Raw genomic sequence first — 10,977 nt, forward strand, 5'->3', positions numbered from 1 at the left:
GGTCCCGGTCCGCACTGCCCGGCGCGCCTGCCCGCAGCTCCGGGCGCCGGAGGACGCAGCGCTTTGACGTTCCGAGCCCCGCGCCCCACCCCGTGCGCTTTGACGTCACCTGTCACCGTGCCGCCCCGGGCCCCGCGGTGCGCATGCGCCCCGCGCCCGCCGGCCTTTGTCCCTATGGCAACGGGTCCCTCAACGACGCCGCCGCCGAGCCCGCCCGTTGGAATTGGCTGCGGCTCCAGGCCGGGCTGAGGTCCGAGGGTGACTTCGAGGACCTCTCGTCCTGCCCGTCCCCACGCCCCGCGCCGGTGGCCCCCAGTGACGGTCCGCAGGAGAGCGAACCTCGGCTAAGCACCGTCCCTGGATCCGCGCCCCGGCGGTTCAGAACCAGACGGGTGATTTGAATCACAGACGCCTTCCCCGCCAGCGGTGTCCCCAGGGGCACGTTGCTCGCCTTCGCGTGCCTCAGTTTCCCCAGATGTAAAATGGGGAGTAAGAATCACGACCTCATAGAGCCAAAGGGAATGCCCTGCCACAGAGGCGGGGTAGGGTGGAGGGGACGGGGTTAGGGGGTGGGAGGGATGCTGGGACCATTGGTGATGGGAAATAGGCACTGGTGGAGTGATGGGTACTCGGTCATTGTATGACTGAGACGCAAGCACAAAAGTTTGTAAGCCTGTAACTGTACCTCACGGTGATTCACTAATAAAAAAAATAATAACAACAACAAAGAATCGCGACCTCATAGAGTTGTGCGGTTACATATTCACACTCCTCTTCCCTGCCCCACGCCGGCACCTCAAAGCCTTTCGTGTGCAGACCCCCTTCACCCCTGCAACCTCACATGTCGAGCTTAGCCTCCCTCCGCCCCTCTGAGCCCCCACTAAGAACCGACTTGAACGACTACAGAGGGAGGAGAGAAGGATCTCTGGAAAGAATCCTAAGTGATTCTTACTGCCCTACTGCCCTTCCGAGTGGATCATGCTCCCCCATCCCTTAGTCTGTGCAAAACGACTTCCGGAGGAGAGCAGTAGAAGAGAAAGCGACTGGATAGCACAGAAACCTGCAGGCAGTCAAGTGGTCAAGATCCAACGTTATCGGTAATATCACGTGGACAGTCCGCACCCGTGTTTAAGTGTGATAAGAAAGGCACGTTAGGGGCTGTATCGACAGCAGGGGATGCCTTGGCTTTGGACGCGACTGACCTGCGTTTGATTCCGGGCATCCCATATAGTCCCCAAAACCAGGTGAGAAATAATTCCTGAGTGCAGAGCCTCTCCGGAGGTGCCGCCCCCCTCAAAGAACACAGTTTCCCCAACTCGGAAGTAGCCCATAGGCATTATGACTATATCCCTTTGACATGCAAATCCTGGGCTCTTTGGAGAAGAGAAACTAAGGCACCACCTCAATGTAGAAATTAAGGAACCACAGAGAGAAGGCTGAACCCCTCAGTCAATAAACGGCAGGAGAATCTATGAGGTTATGAGACTGTCAACAGTGCCAGGCAGTCAGAGGTGGTACAGCATATAGGGCATTTGCCTTGCACGTGGCAGACCCGGGTTCAATCCCCAGTACCCCATATGATCCTGGCCAGGATTAATTTCTGAGTTCAGAGCCAGAAGTAAACCCTGAGCACACCATGTGTACAATCGCCCCCTCCCAAAAACAGACAAAAAAAAATACAAGACTTTCCTCTGATAACAGCCAGATTAACATTTTTTGTTTGTTTTGTTTTGTTAGGGCCACACCCAGCCATGCTCAGGGGTTCCTCCTGGCTCTGCACTCAGGAACCACTCCTATGGGATGCCGGGGATCTAACCTGGGTGGACACTGGGCGAACGCCCTCCCACTGTGCTATCACTCCTGTCCCCCAGATTAACTTCTATAGCACTGTATCACTGTCCTCCCGTTGTTCATCGATTTGCTCGAGCGGGCCCAGTAACATCTCCATCGTTGAGACTTGTTGTTACTGTGTTTGGCATATCGAATACGTCACGGGGAGCTTGCCAGGCTTTGCTGTGCAGGCGAGATACTCTCAGTAGCTTGCCAGGCTCTTTGAAAGGAGGAATCGAACCCGGCTCGGCCAGGGCCAGCCACGTGCAAGGCAAACGCCCTACCGCTGTGCTATCGCTCCAGCCCCCTGAAGTTAATACGTAGATTAATACATAGATTAACTTCTATGTATGAAAAACTCCAGGAAAACAGTACTTAGGAGATTTATAGAAGAGCTCCTCTCAAATTCCATCAACGGCCAAGACCCAGAGACTATAAAACCCAGCTCCCAGCAAATGCAGCCGCGCGACATCTTATTATCTCATTCTTTGGACAACCTGGCAGGCTACCGAATGTAACCTGCCCACACGGCAGAGTCTGGCAAACTCCCCGTGGCGTACCCAATATGCCAAATACCAGTAACAATGATGGGTCTCATTCTCCTAACCCTGAAAGAGCCTTGAATATGGCACTTTTTAAAATCTCAGGGCTAGGACGAAGGAGACGTTACTGGGGCCTGCTCGAGGCAATCGATGAACAACAGGATGATCGTGATTATGATCGTGATTGTGATCGTGATCCTCTCAAAAGCCATTTGGAGCTGTTCTTTAAGTACGTTCATTCAGTGACAACCTTACCGGGCCCTTTGGCCTCCTCCGTTCTTCTCTGTGCAGAAGAGGCGACGTGCATGGAGGTCAGCTCCGCCGCTATCCCTTGCCCCAGTGTAGCCCACGGCTCCCACCCACACAGCAGGTGGACTTGAGCTGCGGGGGGGCTCTGGGGACGTGATGGTCATGCTGTGTTGGGGCTCGTGGCCGGCTCTGCCAGGCTCTTCCCCAAGCGCAGCTGGTTGGGGTGGGTGCAGCAGACGTGGGCACAATCCTCTCCCGTCCCCCGCCCTCACCCCTACTTTGCCACCCGCCACATCCGTTAACCTGCTGCCTCCCTTTTATTTTTGGTGCAGGGGTGGCTTGGGCCCCACTCAGCAGTGTTCAGGGAGCACTCCCGGCAGGGCGCAGGGGACCGTTAGGGATGCTGAGGACAAGAACCTGGTCGGCTGCATGCAGGCAAACACCTTTCTCGCCACACTCCCTCCAGCCCGGAGAAGTGGCATCTTAGGAAGGAAATCCCGGCAGCCTGTCACACAGACTGAGGGACAAGTGGGCACGCGAGGCCCACGTGACATCCAGCCTCCCTGCAGCTGCAAGCCCAGGCACGGGCACCCCAGGAAGCTGGCACTGAAATGGTGCCTTGGGGATCATGGAAAGGGGGGGCTCGGAGCAGAGACCGCCCACAGGGAGCACAAAGGTGACCTCCCTGTGTTTGGGACAGTCAGAGTCCGTCACTGACTCGCTCCTCTCAGCCGCTTTCCAGGTTCTTTCTAGAAGGTTCTATGCTCCGGTCCCTCGGGCCTGTGGAAGGAGCCAAGGTGCGACTGGTTCCCAGGACAGAGGCTCAGTGCGGGGTCCCGCACCCAGAGAAGCACCAGGGATATCTCCGACACAGTGGCTTGTGTTGGGGGCCTCCCTTCGGGGGTGCAGGGGTGGACATCGAAGAAGTGAAGCCATCTCCAGGCCTAAGGGCACTTTATTATTTGAGAAACAGCAGGGCGACAGGGTGATGGAGGAGGGGGTAGGGGTCAGGTGGGGGCAGGAGGAGGGAGGAGCCAAGATGAGGCGATGGCATCTAGAAACTTCCGGCAGCCGGGCTCCCCATGGCCTCGGCGCCCAGCCTCCACGGCGGCCTAGCGAGACATCATTCGCACAAACTCTGCCAAGACAAAGCCAAGGCTGCTCTCCGGGTCCCTCCAGGGCAAGGCCAAGCTGCCGGCCTTCATGGGGAGGGGCAGGGACAGCGGTCAGGGCCCGCAGGGATGCCCCAGTCTGTTGGGGCTGGGAAGAGGGGAAACAGAGGGTGCCTGTGATTTTTGGGGTTTGGGTCACACCCGGCGATGCTCAGGGGTTGCTCCTGGCTCTGCACTCAGGAATCACTCCTGGCGGTGCTGGGGGGACCATATGGGATGCCGGGGATCGAACCCGGGTCAGCCGCGTGCAAGGCAAAAGCTCTCCCAGTGGACTGTGTCTCTGGCCCCAGAGGGGTAGTCTGACGTGGAGGGTGGGGGAAGCCCAGGCCTCAAACCTTATTTTCCCTCTTTGCTTGGGCCACAAGGAAGCTCAGGAAGAAGTTCAGGCTGACGCTGTGGAATCTGAATTTCCTAGGTGCCCCACGGGCCCTGAACCCAGACCCCCTCTGCAGGAGGCAGCACGGAGGGCCAGGGGGTCCCGTCTCAGCCCCGCCACTTCCTCCAGCCAGGCATCGCCTTTCCCGGCCACCAACCACCTTTGCCTGTCCCAATTCTCATTCTTTCCTGAGCTCCCCTGCCGGTGAGGGGGGACCCCTGGGCGCAGAGGGAGGTCTGGGTTAGGCGCCCGCCTGGCACCTGCCTGGCCGAGTCCCATCAGCTGAGAGCCGGTGAAGCCCCAGGGTTTCCAGAACCAGGGGCAGCGTCCCCCAAAGAGACACCGGCAGGGCCAGCGGGTGACTCAGGGCCGGGTACAGGCCTGCTTGGGTCCCTGGTACCCCGGAACCCCCCGAACTCTGAGCCAGAGGAGCCCCTGCCAGATGCCACATGGTGCCCCGGGTGGGGGCTGGGCATGGTGGGGGGCGGGGGCTCCTACCTTCAAAGTCCACCAGGCCGTCCCCGTTGAGGTCCATGTCCCGGAGAATCTCGTCCGCCTCCCGCTGGCTCAGCCGCTCCCCCAGGAGGCCCTTGAGTCCCACCCGCAGCTCCCCGAAGCTGATGCGGCCGTCGCCGTTGGTGTCGAACTGGGGTGACGTAGGGCGCTAGTGGGACATGCCCCCCACCCCCCGCCCTGCGGCCCCCCACCCTCCGCCCTGCGTCCCACCCCCACCCCCCGTGCCGGCACCTCCCGGAAGGCGTCGCGCAGTTCCCGGACCCCGATCATGTTGGCCGTCTCAGCCAGCAGCTTGGGGCCCATGAGCTCCACGAAGTCTTCGAAGTCCACCTTGCCGCCACCTGGGTGCCATGTCCACGCAAGACCTCAGCAGCCAACCCCGCCCCCCACTGTTCATCCTCTCTTCTGCCTCCACTTTGGCCCCCACGGACTGTCCCCCTGGGAACCACAGACTGGGCAGCCGTGTGTTGTGGGCATCACCCTCTCAGGCGGGCACAGACTTGGCCCAGGATGGCAGCCAACCCCAGTGATGCTCTGGGTGGACTCCCGGCTCAGTGCTCAGGGCTGACTCCTGGCTCTGACTCTGGGCTCTGCTCAGGGCTGACTCCCAGCTCTGTGCTCAGGGCCAACTCCCGGCTCTGTGCTCAGGGCCAACTCCCGTCTCTGTGCTCAAGGCCAACTCCCATCTCTGTGCTCAGGGCTGACTCCTGGCTCTGTGCTCAAGGCCAACTCCCAGCTCTGTGCTCAGGGCTGACTCCTGGCTCTGTGCTCAGGGCTCACTCCCAGCTCTGTGCTCAGGACCGACCCCCGGCTCTGTGCTCAGGGCTGACTCCTGGCAGTAATCAGGGCACTCAATGCAGTGCTGGGATTGGAAGGGCCGGCTGTGTACAAGCCAGACACTTTATCCCCAGGGCTCTCCAATCCTTAAAAATTTCTTTTCAGGGGGCTGGAGCGATAGCACAGCAGGGAGGGAGTTTGCCTTGCACGCAGCCAACCCGGGTTCGATTCCCAGCATCCCATATGGTCCCCCAAGCACCGCCAGGAGTAATTCCTGAGTGCATGAGCCAGGAATAACCCCTGTGCATTGCTGGGTGTGACACAAAAGAAAAAAAAAACTTTTCAAAACTTCTCTAGGCAGCCCCTTAATTCCCCAGAATTTTCCCGGGTCCTGGGCGCCCCAGTGAGCTGACTGTGAGAACTTCCCCTTCAGAGACTCAGTTTCCGAGGTGCCTGTGTCTTGGGGGTGGGGTAGGAGGTGCCACACCCAGCAGCACTGAGGGTCTTTTCCTGGCTCTGTGCTCTTGAGTGACCCCTGGCGGGGGACCCTATGTGGTGTCCGGATTCAAGCCTGGTGGCCGGTGCACTTAACCCTGGCGCTCTCTCTCACCCCAATTCCCTCAGCTGGGGGTGGTTGGGTAGGGCTGGTCCTTGCCCTGCTCCCCTCATTGGGGAGAGTGGGGTTCTCTGGAGACACAGCTGGTCTGGAGAAGGACCAGGGCCCAGCTCTGAGGGGCCTTAGAGGGGCCCCTGCACCCAGGCTTCCAGGAACTCAGTGTGTGTGGACAGGAAGGGCCGTGACATACTGATTTGCTGGGAAATCTCGATGAGCTCCATCTCCGTGGGCATGTAGCCCAGCGTCCGCATGCAGGCGCCCAGTTCCTGGTAGCCGATGTAGCCGTCCTGGTCTCGGTCAAACTCCTGGAAGGCCGTCTGCAGCTCTGCCAGGGCAGATTGGGAGTCGTCTTTTTCCCCAAAGCCTCCAAAATGAACCATTTCTCTTGGTCCATTAGCCCCTTCTAAATACCCTTCTTTCCTGGCTGCCACAGGACCTTTGCATATGCCTTTCCTTAATGCTTCTAGCAATTACAGAAGAAGAGCCATGGGTCAACTCTGCTTGAGCTATTGCCTATAAGAGAGTAGAAGAGAGACGAAGGGATGGAGAGAGGGAGAGAGAGAGGGAGGCAGAAAGGCAGGGAGGGAAGCCCAGTAAGTCTGTGGGTCAATAGCGTCTTGCAGACACAAGCCCTGGAAGAAGAGGTCCCTGCCCCCTGGGAGTCCGGTTCTGACACACGTGTTGTCCTTGCCACTTGGTTCCAATTAGGAATGTTGCCCCCGGCAGCCTGAGCGATTCTGCAGTGGGGAGGGCGTTTGCCTTGCATGTGGTCAACCTAGGTTCGATCCCCCGCACCCCGTATGTTCCCCCGAGCAGCGCCAGGAGTAATTTCTGAGTGCAGAGCCAGCAGTAACCCCTGAGCATCACTGGGTGTGGCCCCCAAACCAAAACCCAAATAAAGAAAACGTTTCCCTCTCAGTTTGCCCCTGGCCCGCTTTGAACACTTCGTGCCTGTGCCTGACTCATTGCCCGTCTGCCTTGGCACGCCCATGCCTGCTGGTCATCTGCAGGGCCCTGGACAGCACCCAGGAAGCCCTGGCTGAGAGGAGGCAGGGGAGGGGCCGTGAGTCCGCCGTGGGATGGGGACCTGGCAGCCTTGTGGGTGCCAACTCCTCACCACCTCCCGGATGGGGATCTTTTTGTTTGGGTTTTTGGGTCACACCCAGGGGACATCCCTGGGGTGCTTGAGGGTCCCTGTAGGGTGCTGGGGACGGAACTGGGGCAGGTCACGCTCCAGATCAGAGCTCCCCCGCCCTCCTGCGGGTGCTCTACCCAGCCCCTGCAGGCTCCTTGCTCTGCTCCCTCCTCGAGAGGATGCACCTCGCCCGTGCCCACCCTGAGGCTGCCCTAGGCGCACCCCATGACCTCCCGTGCCCGCCCTGTGCCCGCCCCATACCCGCCCCATGCCCGCCCCGGGTCTGCTGCTTGTCTGCCTTGTGCCTGCCTGTGCCCGTCCTATGTCCACCCCATAACATCTATGTCCACTTCCAGAAATCTCAAACTCGGCCTCACACATTTACCTTCAATCTCCTCTGGCCGCAGCTCCCGGTCCTGAGGGGCGCAGAAAGATGGGGGGTTCTGGACCACCCAGGCAATGCGTCCTCCCCTCCAGTCTCAGCCAGGGGTGCTCCGGCATGTGGGCGGTGCTTGTCCCGGCACCGCCCATGGGCGGGGTTTGTTTTGGCCCCGCCCATCAGGGCGGGGCTTGTCCCGGCCCCGCCCCTTCCACCCTGTTCTAGGGGGTGCAGCTGGGCAGAGCCCGGGGCGGGCGGGGCTGGGGGGGTTGTTCAGTGTGGCCTTGTGCCCGGATCAGTCTATCTCCGGGGGTCTGCTGCATGCCCCCCCCCCCCCCGGGCGTCCTTGCTCCCTCTGCGCCTGCGCCCGGTGCCCCTGTGCCTGCCCCTCTCCTGGGGCAGTGACCACGACCTCGGCTGGCCACAGAAAAACGCAGGTGGGCGCTCCCAGGCCGTGCAGACCCTCCTGCCTGGCTGGGACCCCCTAGCTCCGGGGGGTGGGGCTAAGGTTGTGGCAGGGGCCTCCGTGGGGGACCCAGGTGGTCTCCTTCAGTCCTGCTGGACATGAAGGGGTGCGATGGCCTGGGGGCTCGCCCTGGCCCCTCCCTCCGCCCCCCTTAGTGTCTCAGGAACCCCGTGGGAAGGGGCGCCGCTGGGGGTCCCTCATCCCCCCACAGTTCAGAGGACAAACCCAGCCTGGGACAGCCCAGGACTCGGCTAAGGCCTCGCAGTAAATGGGGGTGGGGGTGGGGGAGGGGGGCGCTGAGTCTCGGGGTAGGGGGGCCGTGCCTGTGAGCCCCGAGCCTGAGGTGGGCCGCAATCTGGGGCTTCCTGGGCACGCAGCACCCCCTTTCCATCTCTTTCACCCCCCACTGCCCCCAGCCCTCCTGCCTGTGGCCCCTGGAGGCGAGGCCCCTTGGCAGGGGTCCCCTGGGCTCTAGTCCCGGAGCCTGGAGTCCGGGAGGGGGTCACCAAGACGCCCCTCCCTCAGTCCCTGCTGCACCCCGCTATGGGGGAGTCCCCAGGGTGTGTGGGGAGCTGGGGGCGTGTCCTAATCCGGGTGGTCTCTGAGGGTTTCTGCAGTGAGGGCGGTTGCCTGGACCCGCACCCCGGCACCCCAGTCTGGTGAGCTTTCCCGTCTCCCAGCCCTGGACCCCACGGCCGTGCCAGGACCCAGTTGTCTGAGATCTGCCAGCCTGCCTTGACACCCCTGCCCCGACCCCGCCCATCTACACCTGGGGTGCCCTCCTGGCCCGAGCAGGAGCTGTCCACGCCCCCGGCCTGCCCACCCACCTGTGCTCCCCTTACCTGCCCATAGGCCGCCTGGACCTCGGCCTCCAGTGCCCGGAGTCGCGCGCGTCTGGTAGCGGCCGGGCTGGCGGGGCCTTGGCTGGGCCCCGGGGTGCCTGCGGCCGGGCTGGGCTGCCCCGAGGCCTGGCTGCCCTCTGCAGGGCCCGGAGGGAGGGCCATGGGGTCCGGGCTGGCCGCTGCGGCTGGCAGAGGGCCCCACGCTGGGCCTGGCCCTCGCGTCCTGAGGGAGGGGGTTTGTGGGCGCCTCAAGAGCCCCCCGAGTTCCAGGCCTGGCTGAGCCCGGGTGCCCCTAGCGCGGCCCCTCTGCTCGGCTCTGCCTCCGTGCCTGGCCAGGTGTGGTCAGCCCTCCTGCCCCTGGCCTCTGCCCTCTGACCCCTACACCTGTCCGGCTGTGCCCCCGACCCTCCTTCCCTCCCGCTGCCCTGTCCATGGGCTCCTCCAGTCCTTCCCCTCCTCCCCTCAGCCTCCCTCCCGGCTTCAGAAAGTTGGATTCCCTGCCCTCCCCTGCCCTCAACCCTGTGCAACCCCCCCACGCACGACCATCCCCAGTGTCCCCCCGGGGATGGCCACAGCCCAGGGTCACTCACCTCCCAGTGCGCTCCTCACCCCCGAATGAGGCCAGCCGCCCGGCCCTGCTCAAGGCCGCTCATGATTTATTCACCTGCCCCCCTGTCCCCCCCCCCTGCAGACTTTGTCCAGGGCAATCAGACCCCACTCAGAGGCCCCCGCCTGACACATGAGCTGCCGGGCCTGTGCGGCCGCTCCTGGACTCCTTCTGTGAATGCTGGAAACTGGCTGGGACCAACCTGGGCCAGCTGTGGGGCCACAGGGCAGCCCCTCTGCCGAGAAAGTCCTGGCCAGAAATGACACCAGTGACTAGGGTATGGACCAGGCATCACCAGGGGGACTTCCTGGAGGAGGCAGCATTCTAGCTGTTGCCCAGCAAGGTTGAACTTGTGCCTGGCCCAGGGTGAGTACTGGGGTCCCTGGCAGGGACTAGTCATGAACTGTGTGTTGGGGAGCTGGAATCCACAGGCGTGTTGCGTGGAGGGCCCAGGAGGGTGCAAGGGGAGGGGTAGAGATAATGTCGGAGGGGAGATGGGGCTGTGGCCCAGTGGGCAGCACATGTGTGGGAGGGCGTGGGTTCCCCTGAGCACCTCTGGGAGCACCAAGTCAGAAGTAGCCCTGAGCAAGGCTGGGTGTGCCCCACGCCACAAGAGAGAAGAAGGAGGGGAGGGGTGGGGAGGGGAAGGGAAGGAAGGAGGGAAGGAGGGAAGGAGGGAAGGAAGGAAAGAAGGAAGGAAGGAAGGAAGGAAGGAAGGAAGGAAGGCAGGCAGGCAGGCAGGCAGTCTGGCTAGATAGTACAGCAGATAGGGCACTTGCCTTACGTGCGGTTGACCCAGTACAATCTCTGGAGCCCCATACGGTTCCCTGACCCTCAGCAGGAATGTTACCCAGACACAGTGGCAGGAGTAAGCCCTGAGCATGGACAAGTGTGCCCCCTCTCAGAAAAAAGAAGAAAAAAAAATGAATGGGAATTAAGGAAGCAAAGAAGGAAGAAGAAAGGAAGAAAGGAAGGAAGGAAGGAGAGAAAAGGAGAGAAAGAAAGGAAGGAAAGAAAGAATGAAAGAGAGAAAGAAAGAAAGAGAGAGAAAGAGAGAGGGACCAGAGAAAGTACAGTGTGTAGGGCGCTCTCCTTGCACACGGCTGACCTGGGTTCAATCCCCAGCATCCCCTGTGCTTCCCTGAGCACTGTAAGGTATGATCCCTGAGCACACAGCTAGGAGTAACCCCTGAGCACTGGCGACTGTGCCCCCTCCAAGAAAAAAAAAAGGACAGGCAGAAAGAGAGGGAAGGAGGAAAGGAAAGGAGGAAGGAGATGGCGGAGGGAGGCTCTCAGTAGCCTCCTGGGCCTCCCTGCTGTGGGGGCTGCGGCCGGCGGGTGCTGAGGGGGGCAGAGGCAGAGGAGCCGAAGGACGCACGGGATGATGGGCCACGGGTGCGAGGAGTGTTGGCGGGGCAGATGGGGGAGATGGGTCAGCGGGTATCTGATGGGCCCCTGGGGATGGTTGGA

The 10,977-nt window shown here is 61.5% G+C and overlaps 1 protein-coding gene across 1 annotated transcript; it reads right to left on the reverse strand.

The window, feature by feature from the left end:
- Positions 1–3,733: 3,733 nt before the first annotated feature.
- On the reverse strand, positions 3,734–9,062 carry CABP2 (calcium binding protein 2). Its single transcript, XM_056131775.1, has 6 exons — positions 8,901–9,062; positions 7,599–7,629; positions 6,269–6,403; positions 4,917–5,026; positions 4,668–4,815; positions 3,734–3,759 (listed from the first exon to the last, which is right to left on the reverse strand). The coding sequence occupies exons 1-6, from the start codon at positions 9,060–9,062 to the stop codon at positions 3,734–3,736; spliced, it is 612 nt and encodes a 203-aa protein (XP_055987750.1).
- Between the last annotated feature and the right edge of the window lie 1,915 nt (positions 9,063–10,977).

This window comes from Sorex fumeus, unplaced genomic scaffold (genome assembly GCF_029834395.1).
Source record: "Sorex fumeus unplaced genomic scaffold, SorFum_2.1 ptg000093l, whole genome shotgun sequence".
Lineage (NCBI taxonomy): Eukaryota > Metazoa > Chordata > Mammalia > Eulipotyphla > Soricidae > Sorex > Sorex fumeus.